Source organism: Myotis daubentonii, chromosome 18 (genome assembly GCF_963259705.1).
Source record: "Myotis daubentonii chromosome 18, mMyoDau2.1, whole genome shotgun sequence".
NCBI lineage: Eukaryota > Metazoa > Chordata > Mammalia > Chiroptera > Vespertilionidae > Myotis > Myotis daubentonii.
In genome coordinates, this window is record NC_081857.1 from 13641757 (window position 1) to 13666574 (window position 24818).

General features: G+C 37.7%; 1 protein-coding gene across 3 annotated transcripts in view; it reads left to right on the forward strand.

The window, feature by feature from the left end:
- Window positions 1-24818, forward strand: part of SYT14 (synaptotagmin 14) — a 124087-nt gene that overhangs the window by 39062 nt on the left and 60207 nt on the right. For all 3 annotated transcript variants that reach the window (XM_059673253.1, XM_059673254.1, XM_059673251.1), the window contains one exon: window positions 2507-2722. In XM_059673253.1, coding sequence (XP_059529236.1) covers window positions 2507-2722 — 216 coding nt within the window. The remainder of the gene's footprint in view (window positions 1-2506; window positions 2723-24818) is intronic.

Sequence of the window (24818 nt, forward strand, 5' to 3'; positions counted from 1 at the left end):
TAGAGCTTATCAGGTACAAAAAGAGGAGGGAGAGTTTTCTTCTCTCTTTCTGAATGCAGGGCTACGTTAGGCAATATTTTATAACATGTGAAGTGTGACTGTGGAATTTCTAGTTGTTGTCCTCAGTACCTTAACTTCACCACCATGATATCCCCAAAAGTCTGAAAGCTCTGAAACGGAAGTCACAATGCCTTGGTTCTAGACCAGATCTGCCATCATCCTGTCACTGCCCAATAGAACTGCCTGCAAGGATGGAAAAGTTTTGCTTATCCATATTACTTGGTATAAGAACCACTGTCTCCCATGGCTACTGAACAATTAAAATGTGGCTAGTAGCACTGTTGAACTGGATTTTAAATTTTATTTTTAATTGTTTAAATAGCTGCATGTGGCTAGTGGCTACAAGTTGGGCAATGCAAAAACGTTGGCCATAGTTTTACCCTTTTGTGATTTTATTTTATTGGATTAAAAAGCGGGACTTAAACCAGGTGACACCTAAGCTTCCTTACCTCTAACTCTAAACATTCAGTTACAATCCCATATTGTAAAATTACTTATTCTGCGCCTCCCCACTTGGATTTCAGACCTTGATTTCTTTAGTACAGATCATCTCAACTGAGTATATAGAGAAAAATATCTAGACTGACCTCACAAATTCTACCTTCTGTGGTCACTTCATCTTTCTAGAGTTGATTTATAATTCTAGGAAGGTTGCATCTTAGTTTAAATGCATCTTAGCATGCTGCAGTTTTAAAAGTTTTACCTAGTGCTTTTAAAAATAATAAAGAATTTATACCACCTAAAATTTTTATATTAAATATAGGTATATGTAAGAAAAACTTTTCCTAGTAATTTCACCATTTGCAGATAAGTGTTAAGTTTTTGTATACTTTTCCGCACATTTTTGTATGTGTATATAAATATATACTGCATGTATGTGTGTATCTACTGCATGTAAGAGAGTGTGTGTATACATATATATATATTTAAAATGAAACTATGAATATACCTTCTATTTTATAACCTTAGTTATTTTTTCCCTGTGAGTTCTTGTAAGTTGACTTCATTTTCATTCACTGCAAAGTATATCATTGCATCGATAGATCATAATTTACTTAACCAAGGCCCAGTGATGGATGTTTAGGTTTTATTTTATTTTTTGTTGTTTTTTTTTTTCACTATTAAACACAATGCACTGAATTGTCACCTATTAATTATTTTCCTAGGCTGAATTCTTAGAAATGGAATTGATAAATTCTTAGAAATGGATCAGATACTATACAGATTTAAAAATTTAATATGTATTACCAAATTGTTCTCTAGAAAAGTTCTACCAACTATAATTTTACTAATAATACAGGGTGGGCAAAAGTAGGCTTACAGTTGTAATACAAATAATACAATAGTAATAAGTAACACTCTGCCTGTGTGCTCAGTTGGCCCATACACCAAAAGGTTGCGGGTTTGAACCCCATCAGGGAGTGTACAGGAGACAAACTGATCGATGCTTCTTTCTCTCTCTTCCTCTCTCTCTCTCTCTCTCTCTCTCTCTCTCTCTCTCTCTCTCTATTTCCCTCTCTCTCTCCCTTCCACTCTCTAAAATCAATTAAAAAAACATTTTCGGGTGAGAATTAAAAATAAATAAACTCTGTTCTTTAGATGTCTGTTTCACGTATACACAACTATAAACCTACTTTTGCCCACTCCTGTATATGTCTGCCCGTTTGTTTCATTCCCAGTATAAGAATTACCAATTTTGAAAATTTCAGCTAAGATGATATCTTTTGTAACATGAATTATCTGAATCATGTCTATATGTTTAGGCAACACCTATAACACCCTTTGTATATTATTGATTCTTTAGAAAAATTGTGTAAAATGATGGGCCCTATTATTTTCTTTATGTGTAACATTGTAGGGAAATCCCTGTGATTAACATTATTTATGTAATTGGAGTATACAAATGAATCTTTTTCTATTAAAACATAAAATCTAGCCCTAGCCAGTTTGGCTCATTGGATAGAGTGTCAGCCTGCAGACTGAAAGGTCCTGGGTTTGATTCCAGTCAAGAGCACATGCCTGGGTTGCGGGCTCGATTCCCAGTGGGAGGCGTGCAGCAGGCAACCCATCAATGAATCTCTCCATTATTGATGTTTCTATCTCTCTCTCTCCCTTCCTCTCTGAAATCAATAAAAATACATTTTAAAAACTCCATAAAATCTAAATCTTAGGCTTTAAAAAAAAAGTCTTGGGCTTTTTAAGTGAAAAGTTTATACTTCTCTAAAGCTGAAAATTTAGATTGTGTATTTGTTTTTATGTGTGTATATATTTGTGTGTATATGGATATATATGACACATATACGTGTGTATATTATATATGTATACATATACATATGTGTGTGTGTATATATATATGTATATATATATATATATATAAAACTATAACAAATTCATCATCCTTTATTGCATTAAAATTTTGATTTGCTCTCCTTGTTGTTGCAAATAGATAATTCCTACATGGACAGAGATGAGCACGGTTCATCCTCTGAAAGTGAAGATGAAGCACTGGGTAAATACCACGAGGCCTTATCCCGAACACACAATTCCAGGCTCCCATTGGCTGATTCTAGACAGAAGAACTATACTTGGGAAACAAGACAAAAATACAGCCCTCTATCTGCAGAGTATGATGGATACAGTAGCGAAGCATCAATAGATGAAGGTAAGATCAGGTTTTTTTTTTAGATGACACACTATAGTGTTAGATAATTTGTGCCTAAAACTCTCGGCATCTGTGGCTGCACAATCAACAAGAGATCGCAGGTACAGTAGAGTCACATGTCTGGGAATATAACTTAATCAAATGTATATCTTTGGGCTCACGCTGAAAACCAAAACACCCAAAACAAAACACTAAATAATTTAAATACAGTAGTAACTCTAGCTCTTTTTCCACAATGAGCATATGCCTAGCAAGCATGACGCGAAAGACGGGGATACGCTGTTCTCTCAGGTGGAGTGGTTCCTGAGTACCTGCTCCAGGACTGATACAGTCGAAGTTCCTCAGAGTGTTGAGTGTGATGCCCGTGTGTAAATGCGCGCTTTCCTTCAAAGTGGCCTCCAGGCGTGAGCCAAATACTCCATGTGGCACGCAGCAGAGGAAATGGTGATGTTTGCTCCGCGCGGGAGGAAAAACTGTCGAGATGGGTTTATTGAGAGCTGGTACTGTATTACACTGTGCTTGAAGGGTGATTTAAGGACTTTTCAAAGATTATTTTGTCTCTAATTGATTTTTGCCTCATGTACTGACATAGACTTTAGAACTATGTAGAAGACATAAGTCCACTGTCACATGTTTTTACATCTTTCTACAAGAGAAATAAGAGGTTTTAACAATTAAAGCATATTGATTTCCACATCTAAGTAAGTTCATGTGCTTGTTATAATATATGACTATTCGTATATAATTTTTATCTTTATACCCAGATCTAAAGAAAAGAGCAGTATATCTTAGCGTTTTTATTATTATACCAAACCATCCTCAATTTTATAGTTGTGGTTGTTGTTTTAGGGCCTATTCCAATTGATGACGTAAAGTCTTACCCCAGCACATACTATAGTCAGAAGAGCTACATCATCTTTTTTTTGTATTTGGCTTAATGCTAACTAAAGATTGATAAACCTTTTTACTTCTACTAGTAACCAGGTATAGTAAGAACCCAATCGAATACTGAGTGATTACTATATAGAAAAATCATTTTGAGATGCTAGGGAAGAAATAGAGCATATTAGACACGGACTGTGCCCTCATAGATATCATTCTAGTGATGACGAAAATAAGACGTGTGTTCACAAAGGTAACCAAGTAATGCAAAGCAGTAAAGCCAGCCCCCAGCTTGTTTACACCCCTGGCACGTGGATAGCGGAGCAGAAAGAGAAGTTTGAAGCTGACCCTCTTTCACATCCCGGCTCTATGACTTAACATATTAATTATGAAACCATGGGCACTGCAGTTAATTGTTTATAGGTTTGTTTTATTGTCTCTGAAATATGGATAATACCTCTGTGATAGGGTTGTCATGAACGCTGAAGGACATGTGTGGTCGTTTTCAGCACAGCGTCCAGCTGCCAACAGGTAAGCGATCAGTAAATGGTTGCTACCAGTGAGAGTGGTGAAAGCGGTGACGGAGATGATAGTAGTCATGAGCAAGTCCGAGTTTGTAATCTGTGACCCTTGACACGTCCCTTTTTGTAGCTTCAGTTTGGGATTTGTCTTTTTCCCTATTTATTTCTCCTCCTCCCGCATCCCCTACACGTCTTGGTTGCTTCTTCCGTGTGGTCCTGTTATCTTAGCGTGGCTCTGTGTCTGTGGCAGAGCAGTGAGGAGAGGGCCATAACCTCAGTGGCTCTTCTGTTCTTGCCTAAACCACTGGAGCTGGCAAATATTCTACCTAAACATGTAGGACCCATCTTTACTTTCCTACCACGACTGCCCTCAATTATTTGATAAAACATCCAGGGTAGATGGATTTTAGGCACTCTGAAATGAGATGTATCTATTTCATAAACATTTGTTGAAGTCTTTTTATGTGCCAGCCTAAGGACTGTGGATGAAATAGGAATAAAACAAGCTTCTTTCAAAGAGCCACGGACTGGAGGGGGAACACCATGAGTACATGTGTACTGCAATGTGATGAGAGGTCTGTTGCTTTCATGAACAAAGTCCTGTGGGAACACAGAGCAGGAGGTGACTCAGACTTCGCTTGGGAGGTGGGCACATGGGGATGTCTAATGCAGTCTTCACGGAAGAGGTGAGCTGGACTTGAGAGGAAACTGTCTCAACACCATGGATAGTGATTGAGTGAAAGCAGAAGAGAGTGCCCTGCAGGGTCTAATTCAGGGTCTGGGTTTAGATGGGCAGGTGATAGGATTGAATGCTCAGGGGACTGGACATTGTCTCATGGGAAATACAGAGTCCTGGGAGGTTTTTAAGCTGGACAGTGTTCTGCGTCTCTGGATCTGTTTTATTCATCAGTTTATTTTGTTCATTAGATTCCACATGTGAGTGAGATCATGTAGTAGTAACTATTTTTTGAAAACAACTTTATTGAGATTATTTTACGTGTAAAAGTTACTCATTTCAAGTGTATGATTCATTGATTTTTTTAGTGATTTTACTGAGTGGTACAACTATCACCATAATTTATTTCTAGAACATTTTCATTTCCTAATAAGATCTCTCATGCTCACTTACCATTAATCTTCATTCTCACCCTCAGTCTCAGGCAGTCACCAACCTGCTTTCTATAAATCTGCCCATTCTAGATATTTCATATAAATGGAGCCATATAATCTATAGTCTCTTGTCTGGTTTCTTTCTCTTAGCAGGTTTATTTCTTGATGTCGATGTGTCAGAACTTTGTTCTCTTTGTTTTATTTTGTTTTTAATCCTCACCTGAGGATATTTTTCCATTGATTTTTAGAGTGGAAAGGAGAGGGAAAGAGAGGGAGAAACATGGATGTGAGAAAAACACATCGATTGGTTGCCTTCTGCACAAGCCCTGACCAGGGCCCAGGCCAGGGAGGAGCTTGCAACCCAGGTACATGCTCTTGACCGGAATCGAACTCGGGATCCTTTGGTCCGCAGGTCGATGCTCTATCCACAGAGCCAAACCGGCTAGGGCAGTAGTTTGTTCCTTTGTATTACTGAGCTGTATTTCATCGTGGTAGATGTACCACATGGTCTCTGTCCATTCATTCATTGATGAACATTTAGCGCATTTCCAGTTTTTTACTATTGCAGATAATGCTGCTATGAACATTCATATGTGTGTTTGTGTGATTGCCACTAAGTATGCGAAGATCTTTGTGTGCACTGACATATTGAATCTTCATAACATCATATTATCAGCTCCATTTTACAGATGGAGGAACTGTAAAATTACAGTGGGCTCAGGATGCAAACAGCCAGTCTGATTCTAAATCCCCTGTTTTTAATCACTATATTTTCTACTTCTATAATGAATCAGTTAATATAACACTTATTTTATATTACAGTATTTCTATTATATTGATTAATATAGTTAAATGAGGATTCTAACTAATTTAGATCCACCTTTGCATAGTCCTTTAAGACCAGAATTTAGGTTAATACTGCTTTTTTCATTGGATTTATTATGATTAGAGAGTTTTATGAAAAGAATAAAGGTGGCATTTACTTTGCCAGACTTATCCTTGTTTGCCTAGCACCTGTCAAATAGTATACACAGAGAAAAGTAGCCTGTATATGTTTATTGAATTAATGTCATATAGTGTTTTTCCGCCTTCATTATTTATTCACCTTTTTCTATATAAACTAATTTGAAGAATTTAACATAAATCATAGTTTCAGTAGATGTCTGATTAAATATCCTGAGAATATTACAGATGTTTTAAAATACAAACATAGGTTGGTAAACATAGGTTGACTATAGCTCAAGACTTGGGAACGCAAGTTTTATAGTATTATGCAAAATCTGAATAACAAAAATGCTCACTTTTTTGTGGTTAATATTTTTTGCATGGGTGAAGTGTCCTCAGTGTCACAGTAGGGACCACATAATCTCAATTGGTCACGTTATTGGTGCTACTGACTTTGCTTGATTTAAATGGTGTGCTCTCCACTAGACTGCTCCATTTTAAAGGTTCCCCCATACTTTTTAATGAGCTGGTACATTGAGACTGTGTGACTACCCTGTTCTCCAATACTCAGTGGTTTTTAGCATTTATTGACGAGTCTTGCCTAAATCAATTATTACTATCTTTTAGCATTAGTACTCATCTTTTGTATATAATGTTATAATCCATTCCTGTCATTTTTTCATTTGGATGTTCAAATTGCTCCAAATTTGGCTCTCTGTTGCTCATTCGAGCTTATTCCTGTATCTTTTTGACACGTCCCTACTGGATCTTGAGCACTTTCTTACTTTAAATACTTCTGGCAGAGCAGGTTCTGTTTTCTTTTTGTATTTCCCTGCCCAAGAATCAATATTAAAAAAAAATTTAATAACAAAGTTTATTATCAATACATTGAGAAAAGACTATAAATGATGCTGGTATAACCTGTCATTTACCCGGAGAAAATAAAACTGGGTCTCCATCCTCTTCTGGTAGAAATGTGAATCTACTTTTAATAGAGGGCAAACTCTGACGGTATATCCACCATTGACTCATCTGCAGGTCTTCTGAGAATCCATCCTGTAGAAATCAAAGCCGAGTGTGCAGGATGCATTCTGACAATATTGTTTGTGGCTTTACTTGTGGTGGAAAAGCGCTGAATGTAAAGTGAATAATTATTAAGGGGAATGCTTGAACACTTTGTTTTTTTCTCATTAAGAAATAATTGATAGCATTAAAAAAGAATAAATAAAACTAGAGCAGGTATTGTTTGAGGAGAGAAAATCTAAAATGCAAAAATTATTTTTTGCATGTGAAACATTCATAATAAAATTATGTGTTGCTAAGGGTGTAGTGCTTTGAAGAAGAGAATTTGTGAGCTCCTCATAACAATCCAGGGTGTGCAGGGGGTGATGTGCTCAGTGATGTCATTGGGGACCCGGGCTAGTGGGGAAGTTCCACCGTCCTCAGCATGTGGCGTCAGTCTCTGGGTCTGAGGTGTCGGTTGCTCTCCAGTACCTTATCTGTAAGTGTCATCCTTCAGAAAGAAAGAGACCAGGGAGAAAGCCACTTTTGTTTTGAAAATGTCCAGTCTACGTTGCCTGAATCATTCCTCTTTCATCATCCCTCTTGACCAGACCTAGTCACATGGTCAAGCAGCCTCCTTATGCTACAGCCATGTGCCCTGCCCGTATTTGGCGGTGGCTCTTGGGCCCCAAAGAAAGAAGAGGGAAGTGGATACCTGGGGACACTGGCAGTGTGCCGCCAACCCCCACCCTGGCGTATGCATTCTTGCTCGTGTCTGTGTGTGATTCTGTGAGCTTGGCAGAAGACAGAAATATACTGGGTTGTTATGGAATACACTGTGCAGGGGTGGGTGTGGGGAGTAATGAGGAAGAGAGGGGAGACTTAAATAGAAAAGGGAATGAACACCAAAGAGTGCAGACAAGCTAAACAAAAGAAATACAATCTCTACATAATCTCATTATGTTTATGTTTCATATAAATTACGTTTGTATGTGATGTATGACGAAATTTAAAAATTAGGAAAAATACCAGCATGCACCATGTATGTTAAATAGCACTTTTTCCCTTAATGTGACGGGTTCTGGGAGATTAGAAATTATTGTTTAGGAAAATTCTGTACATCTCTAAGCTCCAGGGATAAGATAACAAGAGAGATAGGTGCCTCTTTTTTTTTTTTTTTTTTTGCGTTATGTTTACAAGAGCACGATGATTAACAATTGGCAGTATGAAACATTACAAATTAACATTTTGAGAATAGGATACACTGGAGATATTGCTTAGGAAGAATCTTAATCACTAACATGATCATTTCATCTGACTAGTAACTAACTGACTTCTCTAAAGAGATTAAAGTAACAATTAGGTATTTGAGTAAGTAAAGTGTTGATTATTTCACAAATCATTTCTTTGGCAGTTTGCTGTGATGATTGTTGAGATGTAGAAAGAGAGTGTGAGTCAGCACATCATTCAGTTGTGCTGCCAATAACGCTTTGGAAACTGCTGGAACATACAGATGGTTGACATTAGTAATGTTTTTGACCTTACAATGTAATTACTATGTGCTTACAGTAAACAAAGGCAAACAAAAAATGTTCAGTAAAATTACAATGGCTGCATTTTATACCTTATCAAAAACGTACAGTTTGTAGTTATTCTCTACATCAAAATTTTGCTCTTTTTGGTACATTTTGTTCCTCTTGACGTGATTGAAGTGGTTGATCAATACTAAAGCTTTGTACTAACATGAAAAGGAGTTCCTTGGTATTTTAAAATGTGTAGATGGTGCCCATCTAAGTAACTTTAATACATTTTCTCTCCTTACAAACTCATTAACTGCTATTATATTTTGTTTTCTGCTAACTTCAGTATCAAATGTCAAACATAATTTACACATGCAAAACTACTAATAGTGAGAAATAGCATTTTGAATAAGAAATCTGCTTTTCTGTAGGAGTAAATGTCGAATACCTGAGTGAATAGATTATTGTGTTCCTTAAAAAAAAAAAAAATCCACCCTAATTTAAAATTTGTGCATATTCAGTTGAATAAATTGACATTGATAATTGTCTTAAAATTTAACTAGTTATCCTAGTTGGATTTTTTATTGAATTTGTTGGGATGGCCTTCCTTGATTAATAAAATTATATAGGTTTCAGGTGTACAATTCTATAATACATCACTTGTACATTGTATTGTGTGTTCACCAGACAAAGTCAAGTTTCCTTCCATCACCATTTAAGCCCCCTTTATCCTCTCCTACCTCTCCAACCCCAGTTCCCTCTGATAATCAATGTACTGTTGTCTGTGTCTATGTGTTGGTGTTGGTGGTGGTGTGTGTGTGTGTTTGCTTAACCCTCCACCTTTTTCCCAGCTCCTAACTCTCACCCCTCTGACAGTATCTCTGTATCCATGAGTCTGTTTCTATTTTGTCTGTCTATTTTATTCATTCAATTCCACATATAAGTGAAATCCTGTGGTATTTGTCTTTCTGTGACTGGCTTATTCCAGAATCGATCATTTTTAAAGTAGTCCGCTTTCTTTTGGTGAGGAATGGTATTTAGAAACCAAGCTCTAGAAGTGCTTGTTACCACTGGCTGTCATTGCTGCCAGGCTCTCTCAGAGGACACAGTCCATTCTGATATCACTGATTCGAATCCAGCATCACCGGGCTCTTCCCCTCCTTTTCTTGTTCTGAGTTTATACCTCCTCTCACCGCAGTAAGAGCTGTGGTTCCCAACAACATCCCTGTATTTATTTATTTGTTCTGTCCACATTACACACAAAACAGTTTGGGAATTGCCACACAAATACTACTTTGAACACTAAACTTTTTTTTTTTAATATATTTTATTGATTTTTTTACAGAGAGGAAGGGAGAGAGATAGAAAGTTAGAAACATCGATGAGAGAGAAACATCGATCAGCTGCCTCCTGCACATCTCCCACTGGGGATGTGCCCGCAACCCAGGTACATGCCCTTGACCGGAATCGAACCTGGGACCTTTCAGTCCGCAGGCCGACGCTCTATCCACTGAGCCAAACCGGTTTCCGCAACACTAAACTTCTTAAATAAATTTCAAGAATTGTTTGCATTCTATTATCCTTAGACTACATCCCAGTAAGGGTGTATAAGTAATGTGTCCAAAAGTTACCTGATTAGTTCTTTTTATGTTCTTCATTGTAGTTATGTACTTATTTGGTATAAATATAGTTCAGTTCATATTTTTGTTTCATCCAGTGCTGGGTTTGTTTTCCATCTTTTCAATTTATAAAGCATTCACATAGTTTAAAAATAAAAGGTATAGTCAGGTAAATCCCATTTTCTTTATTTCCTCCACTTCATTCCCACTTATCTGTGTAGGTAACCACTTTCATTCATTTCTGGTTTATCCTTCCTGTGTTTTGTTTTGCAAAAATAAGAATGCACTTCTTTATTTCCCCTTTGTTGTTATATAAAAAGGTAGTATACTATGTATAAGTATGTGTTTATGTATAAATGTGTGTGTATATATATATATATTTTTTCTTTTTCATCTTTCTTTTGCACTTAGATATCTTCGCAATCACTCCATATGAGGTCATAGCAATCTTCCTTTTTTTCATCTACAGTTTATACTCTTGAATAAGTATGAAGCTTATTCAACCAGTCTCCTACATATAGAGGAAATACTTCTCAGACTACTTTCTGTAGAATATTAATGTCAAATTTCTTTGAAAGACTAGCCTTATATCTGTTACTTTGTTTTCTTTATACTTGAGCCCGATGCGCGAAATCGTGCAAGGCCCCCCCTCCCCCCCGCCACTGTGGGCCTCTGCCTGAGCCCCAGCCCCTGCCTGCTGCAGCAGCCGCTTCTGCCTCAGTGCCCGCCCACCACGGCTTCATCCGGAAGGTCATCTGGAATGATGTCCCGAAGGGGACGTCCAGTCTAATTAGCATATTATGCTTTTATTATTATAGAAGATAGAATTGAGCCTGTTAACTATATCTTCACTGTTTTCAGCAGGTTATTGAACTTTCTTGTTGTCTGCTCTGTATGTTAACTTTTGGACTCTTGCGTTTATATAGTCAAATTTCTTGGATTGGTGTTCTGAAGCGAAATTCATCTGGAGCATCTTGCTTTCAAACAAATTACTAACGATGACTTACTGAATTTCTTTCAAGCTCTTGTCTATTAAATTACTCTTAAAGAGCAATTTTTTAAAACTCTTAATTACAAAATTTTCAGTATATTCAGGCCCCCACCATGGTAAACTGTTTGGGGCCAATTTTAAGTATTAAAAGCTCTCTCTGCACAGAAACAATGGCATTCTTAGGGATTTGATAAATAATAAAGAGCTGGTAGGAAGCATTGTAAATGGTTAGGGATCCATTCAACAGATTAATAGGAACTTAACAAGGTATGTTAAATAATTACACTTGTCTTTCAAAAGTTTGTTCTTCCCTTTTTATAAAATTTAATTTATCATGTGTTATCTTGAAGTTTTAGGTGTGTTATTAAATGACAAGGTCATTCTGCTGTATTCTCTACTTTTTCTTATGATTTCCAGTATTATAGTTTTATATGATATCTGTTACATGTCTACAAATTTTCTACTTTCATTTATTTACACGTAAATACATAGCCCTGATTAAAGAAGGCCAAATTACACCAAAACATGGAAATTTGATATCTATACTTATAGACAAAAACATTTTTACTGAACTTTAATTGTTTATGGCTGTATATACAAGATATGAGCATATTGTAAGGAACGCTTTACAGTGAATCATTAACTCATGCCCTAGTATATTCTGAAATGTCTGAGACAGAGACAGAAAACTAGCTTTTTGGAGAAAATTAACTTCTTTCTGCTGAGTCCCAGAAGCAGCAGGTGGTCGTGTGTGGCTGGAAGAGTAAAACAGGAGACTGAAAAGTTAACTTGGTGGAGATCATTTAGGTCTTAGCTGCTGGGCTAAGCAATTTGCATCTTTGGCAATGAAAAGCCATTAGATACAGTGGTTCTCAACCTTCTGGCCCTTTAAATACAGTTCTTCATGTTGTGACCCAACCATAAAATTATTTTCGTTGCTACTTCATAACTGTAATGTTGCTACTGTTATGAATCGTAATGTAAATATCTGATATGCAGGATGGTCTTAGGCAACCCCTGTGAAAGGGTCGTTTGACCGCTAAAGGGGTCGCGACCCACAGGTTGAGAACTGCTGCATTAGAAGGCTTTTAAATGGGAGCATTACATGGCCTGACATTTGTTGGAGGAAGGTAACACTATCCGTCTATAATGGATTGGAGAGGTGAGAAATTAGGAGATAAGTTAACTGTTCAGGCAAGAAATTGTTATAGTTTAGTTTAGCAATAATAGGAGTCTCAGTCAAGGAGCTAAATGGAACAGTTCCTAGCACCCATTAGGCAGTTCTGTGGATTGTGTCTGTAGAGTGAGTGCCTAGATGTTCAGCTTCTACCAATCTCATTAAAACCTAAAGCCCTTAGCCACCTTTCTAACCCCAGTCTTACGAACACCTTTTAGTTCTTAAGAAAGTAATTCGTGTAAATAAAAGTACAGAAGACATCAACAGCCTTAGGCTTGCTTCCTCACTTTGGTGTGGAATATATCTTCCAGAAGTTTCCAGAGAAGGATTGTTACGGAGGGGAGCCCCGTGAAGTGCCGTGCTTACGAAAGTCCCTTTATTCTAACTTCCTAGCTGATTAATGGTTTGGCCATTGTCCTCTCCCTGGAGTGTTGCTAGAAGAAGCCTATTTCATTTTAGTTGGGCATTTTTAGATGTTTTATTTTCCCTGGAAATTGTAGAATATTTTCCTCCCGTATATTATAAAATGTTGTGATGATACAAGGATAGCCTGTGAGGCCATACTGGGTTTCAGAAGAATCCTCCATTACCCTTCCTCTTTTTGGCGTGTGGTGTATGCTTGACTGCGAGCACCCTTGGAACTGGTCCTAAAAGGTGGCTGAGCATCACGCCGCTCATCACACTGATTTGCACCTGATGGTCTGTTGTCAGTATGCCTCTCCCTCTCCCCCCCCCCCTCCCGCCCCACTGCCTGCTGTCCCTCAGTGGGACGCTGGGATGCTTAGCATGGAGGACACAGTTGGGGTAGGGGTGCTGTCAATGGCTTATTGTTCAGGCTCTCATTCGCCTTTTCTTGTTTTTAGCACAGACCGCACCCAGGTGAGCTCCGTGGAGTGCGTGGGTTTGTTTCTCATCATAGTCTGACTTAGTCAGGAAATGAACACACTGTGGATGAACTTATTTCAAATTTATCTTTTTTAAAAAAAATATATTTTATTGATTTTTTACAGAGAGGAAGGGAGAGAGATAGAGAGTTAGAAACATCGATGAGAGAGAAACATCGATCAGCTGCCTCCTGCACATCTCCTACTGGGGATGTGCCCGCAACCCAGGTACATGCCCTTGACCGGAATCGAACCCGGGACCCTTCAGTCCGCAGGCCAACGCTCCATCCACTGAGCCAAACCGGTTTCGGCTCAAATTTATCTTTGATTGTTCTTATCTGTGACATAATTAACTTTTCTGAGTCTAATTTGTTGAAAAAAGGAGTTTATAAACTTGGAGTTATCTTTTTAAAAAAATGGAAACAACTGTGTTTTTATTGATATTTTATTAGTCAAGAAGGCAAAGTAGCTCTTTCCTCCCCTATCAGGATGTTACTCTTAAAATTTAAATTGAGTCCCCAGCTACCCTCGTCGCTTCACCTCTGACAAACCTTTTAGAAACCGTCCGAAACAGGTCGTCTCTCTTCTGATAGGACCTGTAGGAACACCATATAAATAAGCTTTTTTTTTTTTTTAATGCTCTTCTAACCAAGTATTTTGCCCTTTTGCCTAAGACTAAGCTGGATTTTGATAAAAGTTCTATAATTATACAGGTTCTATAATTAGACAACATTTGCTTATTTTAAAATCACTTAAAATATTGACATAAATTAAACCGAAGCCGTATTTTCATAAGCTTATGTTCTTTAAAGTACACTGGACGACATTATATTACAAAAGTTGTACTGACTTAAATATTTCCAACATTAAGCCTCATGGAGTGTATGTCTCCCAAGAGCTTGCAGTGAAACCATGAGTAAAGGAAATAGGCTATGGAATTAGATGAGGATGGGACCAACTAAAAGCTAGTTCAGACCCCCAAAATATCCCGCAATATTTTTAAACCTGTGCTCCAGGAATGAGTCCTATAGATTGTGAGTATCAGTTTGCTCTGGGAATAAGATAAAATGAGGGGTGGGGAATAAAAATGAGAATACAGGGGAGAAGCAGGGGGTAAGAGATCAACCAAAGGACTTACATGCATGCACATAAGCATAACCAATGGACACAGACAGTAGGGGGATGAGGGCATGTGTTGGGGGGGTGGGAGTAGGCGGGGAGAGGTCAATGGGGAAGAAGAGACATATGTCATACTTTCAACAGTAAAGCATTTAAATAAATAAAACAAACAAGGAGAATACAGATGTAGCTCCTTATCTATTCTTTTATTGGTTTAAATAATTTAGATTTTATTTGAACAAAAGGTCCCGTCACTAGGAAGTTTTTTATTGAAAGTTATTAATAGTATTCAGGGTTAAAATCCAAATATTGAAAACAAGCTTGAGCATGAAGTATATAAATATCTAAGGTAAGCTTTCCTTGTTCTCCTATTGTTTAACACCTTCTCCAGTTAGCTAGTCTCTTCATTGTTCCCTGTGGTCATCGTGGTTACTCCTGACTTTGTACCTTCCTTGATATTGTACCTTAATGTGGCACTTCAGAGTCTCTGCCTATTTAGCTCCGTATTTCAAGGCCAAAGTTAGGGCCAGCTTCTGCCATGAAAGTTCTCATTTACACACACACACATTGATTTTTCTGTTTTCAGAATTTCTGTAGCTCTCGATTAAATTGCTTTGGGTTGTTCTTTTGTTTCATGCAATAATTTATTTCACTTTACTTCTGTGTGAATTTTCACTTTCTCACATAGTGTTCCCTTACAAACTTAGTAACTCAGTTTTTATATTTAATTGAAATGAAGTCATGAATCTGATTTTCTTAGTTACAAGCTGTTTCCCTCATTATCCTGAAGCATTAATGTTGTGAATGATTTATATTTTGGACTTCTTGAGTCTGATTCTTTAACATGCTTTTTGCTCTTTCTGCTTTCACATTCTTCTTGATTTGCCCCCAGAATGGGAGAAATAAGTCTTTCATGTTTGACAGCTATATTCCTGCTACAACAGCATCCTCGTTTACTATATACATTTCTTATGAGTATTTAGGGGCAAAGAGGATCATCCTTCAAATATATAGAATGCACCCACTTTCGGTCCCTGTCTGCCCTCAACCTAGGCATTTGATTGTTTCAGTTTGTGCATCAGGACCTACTGGTATACCTACAATAGGTTACAGTGATGTTTGGAGAGGGTAGTTTATCCCTATTTCAGGATGATTTAGTGGGACTTTTCTTGGGACATTTGTTATTGGTGACGAGGGGCCCAAAGATGGAATAAGGAGGTGATACTAAATTCCCCACACCCCATCCTAAATCTGTAGCTATCTAGCACCCACTAACAGTCTGAGCCAAACACTTCCCTAATTATTTACTACGAGGTAGCCCCAAGTGGTTCTGTTAGTCCCCAATGTCATTCCATCCCCCATATCTCCAATCCTAACCCTTATCAAATAAACACACTGAGAAGTAAAAGAGAGTCGGCTTTGAAAGTTGGGGAATTAACAGCTCTTTTCCCCCATCTCACTTGGCAGTGAGCACTTGGAATTCCGGGAGGGCATGGGGATGTTTTGAGGCTTCCTGAGAAGGAGCATGGGAAGCAGGGGAGGGAATGGGAGCTGTGGGGGACAGGCATAGCGGGCGGCCAGCCTGCCAGGGGACACCCTACCTTTTCAGGGGATGGGAGCGTGGACTGCCGAAGGCTGGGGAAGGAAGACTTGGCTGCCCTCTCCTGGGAAGGCTGAGATGAAGCCGAACAAATGAAGTCGCTGCCTCACCTGTGACGTAACCATCACATCAGCAAAAGCTACCCCAGGGGACTAAAGCTAGAATGAGATTAGGGTGCCTTCCTGCTGCCTGCGGGCAGCCAGTAAGGCCATCCTAGCATTTCCTGCCATTTCTTTTCCCTACACGTCATAGTAATTAGAGTTGGAAGAGAGAAGGGGGAAAAAGTACTCCAACCTGCATTGCCGAGGTCCTGGAGTAGGAGGGTTAGAAGTGCTGACCTCACTTTGTCTCCCACTCAGAGTTCCATGAGCAAAAGGTTAGTTGCTGTCCGTGGGAGGGAGTAATGAAAGCTAATACTTCAAGTGCGTACTATGTAACTAGCACTGTTGGAAGCTTGTATATTACTTCATTTAATCTTCTAACAGTTCTGTGTGCTGTGGACTGTTATTAACTCTGTTTTACATTAGAAATTGAGGTGTGGAAATGAGATTTGAGTTAGACTTGGGAATGGAGTCTTTAAATTCTACTAGCTTGAGATTCTTTACTAACAGAGAGTGACTGGGAATGTCTGAACTCTGCCCTAAGATCAAATTAAGGGCAGCATGGGGAAATTTCATACCATACAATTAAAACATAGAAATTAGAGTGAAAATTAAGCTGTTTCATGTTATATTCCACTTGAGACTGTTTAATAAGCTGCTTACTTATCTAAAATCAGTTGGGCTCAGCTTTAGTATATTTCAAATACATGTAATAAATATAAATGTATATAGTATATCACAAAAACCAGTTATATTAATCTGTATTTAATGAAATACATTAGAGTTATACACTGAGCCAAACTGGCTAGGGCCAACATCAGAGTTATATACAGCTTGTAATATTTATTAATTTGGGAATGAATTTGGCGGTTAAGATTTGCTAAGTTCCCTGCTAATCTGAATGAGAGCGTGCCAATATTGCCAAGTTGCTCTATTAAATGGACATGAATAGGACACATTAACATTAATGCTCAAATCTTATTAGTGCCAGCTTCACGTACTCATTCACATGGAGATTTCAATCTCTCGCCTTTCCCATTCCTTCAGCTGTTTTAGGGAGCTTCTAAGGGGTGCCATTCGGTAGCTCGCAGATTAGCCCAGACTGCTGCTTCCGTTGTGGCCTGTTGCTCTAAACCGTTCTTCTCTGGCCAGGTCTGCACCCCGACATTGTCAGCACTGCTCGTAGCTGTAGCAGTTGGTCTCTACCAGCATGGTTCTCAGTTGTCCCAGGGGCATGACAATTGTGCTTTCTTTTGCAAGTGAGAAACAGACTTCTCCTGTGGGAGGCTCAGTCCTTTGTCAGAGTCGAGGGCTCCAAAGTACTAACAGTTTAAAGAGGCCGTTCTTCTAGTTCGTGCACAGCATGTTTTCTGCACGGAGTGTGAGTCCATAGCCACAGCGGTTTGACAAACGTGGGTTCATTTACTAGGCACCACCGTGCACAAGGGTCTCTACTCTGGCTCCAGACACTGTTGCTTAGAATGGCTTTTTTCTATGACAGATACCGCCTTCCTTTTTATGACTGTTGAGTGTCAGTGCTCCTTTCAGAAATTTGGACGGTCTCCTTCACTCCACCCTCCAATATGCCAGACAGGTTTACATACAGTCTCAGTTAAGATCTTTTCCTGGGATGCTTCTCTCCCTGTAAAACCAGTAGGTACAGGTAGATCCACAAGGGGCAGAGATTGAGAGGTTGGAAGTTGGGGGGATAAGGGTTCATCTAAGCTACCTATGAGCTGTACCTGAATCTCAGTTCTAGTCTAGCTTTGGCCCCTGCTATATCTGTATTACCATTCAATCTTTATATGGAGTCCAGCTGGTGTGGCTCATGGTTGAGCATCGACCTATGAACCAAGAGGTCACTGGTTCGATTCCTGGTCAGGGCACATGCTGGGATTGTGGGCAGGAGGGAGCTGATTAGTGATTCTCTTTCATAGATGTTTCTGTCTCCCTCTCCCTTCCTCTGTCTCTAAAATCAGTAAAAACATATTTAAAAAACAACAACATTATATGGAACTTCATTATTTCTTTTGATTAAACCTACTTAAGATAAAAGGTTCGAGCCATCATGTGGTTGGACAGGTTGGTGCTCAGCAGTCCCATAAGTGACACACCTGACTTCTAATCTTGCCCTTCCTATGATCTGTTACTTTGGGCATGTCACAGGCTCTCTGCTTCCTTTGGCAGAAATGATGGGGTTGAGCAATATCCTATATAATATAATAAAAGCCTAATATGCAAATCAACTGAACGGTGGAACAACCGGTCGCTGTGACGTGCACTGGCCACCAGGGGGAAGACGCTCAATGCAGGAGCTGCCCCCTGGTGGTCAGTGCGCTCCCACAGGGGGAGCGCCGCTCAGCCAGAAGCCGGGCTTATAGCTGGTGGTGGTGGAGCCTCTCCCACTTCCGCTGCAGGTGGGCAGTAAAGAGCAAGAGGTGACGGACTGCGAGAGCCCCGACTGTGAGAGGGATGTCTGACTGCTGGCTTAGGCCCAATCCCCAGGGGGACATCCCCTGGGGGGGTCCCGGACTGCGAGAGGGTGCAGGCCGGGCTGAGGCCTCCCCCACCCCCACCCCCCAGTGCATGAATCTTGTGCACCGGGCCTCTAGTGATCTAATAAAGTTCATTCCAGTTCTCTCAGAGCTCCTGTGTTCCAAACTACAACTATTAAAATTTCATTTTATTGCCTTTATAATTTTCAGTGTCATATTTAAATTAGTTATGAAAAGTAAATCATGTATGTATGCAGTTTATAGTCTGTAATGATTCTCTTCTTTTGTGTTGGCTATTTCTCTAAAACTTTTTATTAGTCTCTGTTAAAATTAATATGATATACTCTGCTCTTTGAACTTTGAGGCTATACTACAAATATTCTCCAAAGTGGATTTATATATGAAGGTAATACTATGGGCTAATAGTTTATTTATCTTTGGAGATTATTAAAAATATTACTTGGTTGTAATTGTGGGCAAGAAATATGGAAATGTAAAGGGAAATATTCTCTAAAGAAAAGGAAAAAAAATTATCTATGGTCCATGCTACTATTACTGCTAGGTGAGATTGAGCTTCTTTTTTTTAGGGTATTTTTTAAATTTGCTGTTGCTATTATAATTTTGAATTTCTGTGCATCAAAACAATCAGTAGTTGAATTGCTATAAAACTTTTTTTATGCCACTTTCTTACAGAATAGTTAATGGACAAATGTGGCTAACTGTTATCTATAAGCTCCTAATTAAATTCAGGTCTTAATCAATGAAGACATCTTTGATTTATCCACTCTGTCATTTGCACTTTTGTTTAAATTTTCCATCTCTACAAGAAAACGGAAAGGAAATATTTTATTCACTTGAACTAAATTCTCTCCTCTTTGAAAGGACTTCCATGCCTTGACTGTATTTCCCAAAGGCCTGCCATTTAATCTTCTTTCATTATCTCAGATACCACTGAATCCTTTCCCGCCATCCCATTAATTTTATCCTTCATATCACTGCACCTTGACATTAATGGACTGTCATTGTAGAGGATATTATGTTTGGTATGTCTGTAATATTGAATAGGACTAACATGAAATTTTCATAATTGAGTTGCCCGAGCAATGATGTCGCCCATATCTGGAGGGTTTCTTTAAATGACGAGCCAAATTTGAAGCTTCTGGGATGAAAAATTATCAAAATACATATATTTATTCTTGCTTGTGAGAATTTTAATCCATAGGCTAATCAATTACGTGTCACATTTCATGTTTTTGATAAATGTTTATGTTTTTAGTAGCCTCGAAAATAGACCTTTGTAAAGTAGCACTCAGTTATCTTAATCTTTTTAAAAAGCAAATACCACTGGAAAGGTGACAGACTAGAATGTGGTGTGGTAATTATTCAGGACTGTATCTTGACATACTTAGCTGGTAAACCTCAATTTAAGTTTGATAGACTCAAGCTTTTCTAGACCTGGGCCATTTCTAGACATATTACTAGTTAAAGAAATTCAGTAAAGGAGGTGGGTTTTTTTTTTTTTTAATGTTTTTATTGATTTCAGAGAGGAAGGGAGAGGGAGAGAGAGATAGAAACATCAGTGTTGAGAGAGAACCTTTGATCGGCTGCTTCCTGCATGCCCCTCACTGGGGATCGAGTCCACAACCCGGGTACGTGCCCCTGACTGGAATCGAACCCAGGACCCTTCAGTCCACAGGCCAGCACTCTATCCACTGAGCCAAACGAGCTAGGGCCAGTAAAGGAGTTTTTATTTAAGGAATTTAAATGAAACTAACTTTACTGATATTAAAACCATAACTTGAATTTAATTGTAAAAACAGCTCCCAGTTCATAGTGGGTTCCTTGATTTTATAATTATTGTACATTTCTGGTTATTGGAAAACTTCATATAATCTGTTGTTATATTGTGAGTTTTGCTCTTTGAGTCTTGTTCAGCTGTATCTGTTTCACTATAATTAATTTTCTTAGACTAAGGTAGTTGCCTTATTTATTTTTTCAATTATCTCTTTTTTTTTCAATAGTGTAAAGATCTGTTATATGGTGGCTTTGCATTTTTGGCATTTCATTGCAGAAAGTATCAATTTGTCACATAAAAAGAAAAATTAGATATACTTTATTCATGTTAAAGTCACACCCTAGCCTTTTTAAAGGCAGCTTTGACTTAGAGTTGCAAGCCTGAGGATATTGATTTGAATTATGCATGACTGTCTGGTGTGCAGTTGCATTAGCTTGCTGGATGGATAATGTAAACATGTTCTGAATTTTAAGTACATGACAGCATATGAGTGGCAGGTTAAAAATAGAACTAATAACTAAGTGCATAGTTGGAAATTTGATTTTTACAGTGTAAAACTATACAGGGATGATCTGTGCAAATGGTTGACTGCCAATATAATAACTTCTTTTGTATTTTACAAATATAAAAGATGCTGTTTAATAAGTGTACTAGGTCAGTGATTTTTTTTCTAATTTGTTAAATTTTTGACAGTAGGAAACAAAACCACAGTAATGGGCAGGCGAATACTGGTAAGAATCACCTGTCACAGATTATGAGGTAATTGTTCAGGCCTGCCATTTCTAATACTTTTTAAAAAAATAAATAGGCAGGAAGCTTTTTGTTGCTAGTTATAGCACCCTACCCTCAGCATGTCCATTTTGAATTCTAGAATTGTGAATGGCTACAACTAAACATTGTAGTTCACAAATGAAATTGGACATTCTAGTCTCATAAAAATCTGTACCTTTCACTCCCACAGAAATTGGGAAATAAGTCAATTTGAAGCACAGTCCATATCTTTGACACCTCTATTTTACTTTACATTTCTAAATGTAAATTTCCTCTAAATCCATGATTGTTATTTCATTGTGAAAATAATCACTAGTTGTAGAATTTGATAGGAAGTGTTTTGGTTGCTAAAGTTTATGTGCTTGTATTTTATCTGGGGCCTATATGTATATTTGTGACTGTTGGTAAATTTGACCCATTTTTTCTTTTGCATTTATGTTATTTTTCTTATGGATTCATAAGGGCTCATGGAGTTCGTTATTGTATCTTAAAAGTATTTTTGTAGTTGATATTTTAATATTATTGATAGTGATTTTCCAACTCAGAAATTTAATATTAAGATTTTTCAGCCTTTTCGATTAATGGCTTCTGGATTTTATGTTACATTTAGAAAGACCTTTCATATTTGTTTTCTTCTAGTATTTTTATGGTTTCATATTTTACATGTAAATCTTTGATCCAGCAGGGATTTATTTTGATGCAAGGATGAAGTGGATCTCTAGCTTTCTTTTTTCCCCCCAAATTATTAACCATTCATCACTATTTTATTTACTGTATTTTAATCACTGATATGAAGTACTACTTTTCTCACATACGAAATTTCTTTTTGGACTTTTGTCTATTTCTGAACTTTATTCTGTTCCAATTACTTCCTCATTTACAGTGTCTAATGATATTTTGTAACATTATTTTTGTTCATGTTTTTCTGATTATTCTTGTACATTAATTCTTCCAGGTGAACTTTAGAGTAATTCTTGTGCTGTTTTGATTGGAATCACATTGGCCTGGGTAAAGGAAATCAAAGCTGCATTATTCTCAGCCCAAAGTTAGAGTTCTCTGTTCCTAACTGGGGGCTGGGCAGGAGAAGGGAGCCCCGTCTCTTAATTACACTGGCCTGGGACTTAGCCTCAGCAACAGGTAGCTGAGGACAGGATGAAAAATGGTGGCATTTACTTCTCCCAGGGAAAAGTTCTCTGTGTGGGTGATGAGAGATGGAGACCCACCTTTGGGGTTGCAGCAGAATGGAGTGGCCTCCACATTGCTAAGCTGGGAGGAGTGAGGGAGAGAATGGACTTGGGTCAAATACCATAGACTCTCATCTTAGTGAATTTTCATAGATGATAATTGAATAGATCGATCTTCATTTGTTGTTCATTTCTAGACACTTTAAGTGGTCTTCTAAAAAATAGTTTCCATCCATTTCCCTGGAGGGTGAGTGGATCAGTAAAGCTCTTCATGCTGTCATACTGGAAGTTGGTCTTCTATTAATTTGTTTTTTAAATTATATGCTTTCAGCATACAGATGGGTACAGGATAATTTCATAATGATGCATGTATTCTCTAGCTTTTTAAGATTGTAACTTTTACTATATTCCAAGAATTTTAATAAATAAATGAAACAGTTGAAGATCTCTCATATGGTGTATATCATTCCTATGCATTTTTTATGTTAAAATTTTTTGCCCTAGCCAGTTTGTCTCAGTGGATAGAACATCGGCCTGCGGGTTGAAGGGTCCTGGATTCGATTACAGTCAAGGACACCTGCCTGGGTTGCGGGCTTGATCAACAGTAGGGGGCATGCAGGAGGCAGTCAGTCAATGATTCTCTTTCATCATTGATGTTTCTGTCTCCCTCTCCCTTTCTCTCTGAAATCAATAAAAAAAAAACAAAAATTTTCTAAAGCTGCTTTAACAGTGTGCAAGCAATTTTTACTAATCTTTTATGTATTCATCACCACTCATAGTTGCCAGACTTACGCATTTTTGGCAATCTACTAAATGGTATTAAACATTGTGATGGAGCTTCTAGATACAACAGATAGGACAAAAAGAAATAAAATTTGTGAAGATTTGAAAAGAAGAGCCTAAGTGAGGCATTATATGGAAATGTTATGATTGTCTGCCTAGAAGGGGAAGCAGACAGTATAGGCAAATTATTAGGACAGATTTCATCCAGCAGCTTTGCTCATTATTTCTAATATGCCTAATACTTGCCTCTAGCGCTGGCTAGGAACTCCTGCGCAGCGTGGAATACTAGTGGATGCTTCGTGTCCCTGTTTTGCAGGGAATGCTTCTCATGCTCTTTGTTTGTGAAGTTTGCTCTAGGTCTTTGGAAGATATTTATGGAGGTCATGAAATTCCCTTCTGTTCCTCACTTTCTAAGATGATTTTGTTTTGGTTTATTAATTAATGTTTAATGCTATCAGTTTCTGTTTTGTATGAAATCACACATTTTTAAACTTTCATCTGTTTTAAATTATATTAAAAGATATTTCCGTGTTCAACCAACTCTACATTCCTGAGATTTTCCTGAATCAAATTTGCTTACTCTTGTTTCTGTAGGTTTAAGCTCTACAGGAGCTGACTGTAAACTTTTCCCTTCTCGTACATTCCTTGTTGGAGTTTTAGAATCAGGTCGAGTTTCACAAAATCCTAAAAGTGAGATAAATAAGTTTTGGCTTATTTCCTTTTTCTAAATTTTCTAGGACATTATATAAAATCAAGTGTATTTGTTCTCTAAATGTTCGGTAGAGTCAATCTGTAAAATCACCTTACATTACCTATTTTTCTTTTTTGTGGGTAGATTTTTATTTATTCAGTACCTAAATGTTGTATGTATAATTGGTTTCTGGTAAATTTTATTTTCCCAGGAATTTTCTATAAGTTTTAGAGTTATGGTTAGAAGGTATTAATAGTACTCTTTGTTTAACCTTGTTATGATGTGTATTTTTTGGGGGGGGGGGAGGACACGTCTCTTTTTTCAAGGAACATGGTTTGGGTTTATATCAATCCTCTCTATTAAATATATTTTTAAAATATTATTAATTTTGTGTTCTTTATTATTTTATTTCTATTTTCTTTGGAGTTAACCTTTCTTTAATTTCTTGAGCTGAAGACTTTATTATTTTTCAGGGTTTTACTGTTTTTTGACATATACACTTAAGGATATGCATTTCTCTATTTTTTTAACTGTCACACATTTTAGTTTATAATATTTTCACTTACATCTGCTTTTATGACTTCCCTGATTCCTATCATGTTTTTTCTAGATAAGTTAATTTGAAGTTTAAAAAATATCCAAATCTATAGAAAAATTTTAAATGTATTGAGTTTTTTTAAAAATCTCTTCTGGTTTCTGAGTTCTAAGTAATTATGTTGTGATCCGATACCATAATATATGTGATACTAGCTCTTCCCATTTGTTAAAAAAAAACAACCCTGCGTTTTATAGCTAATGTATTTGTTGGGGGGAGGGGCAGGTTGTCAATACTTAGTGTGTCCATCAAAAGAATATGTATTCTTACATTCTTGGTTGCAATGTTCTGTGAATGTCCTTTAGTCAAAC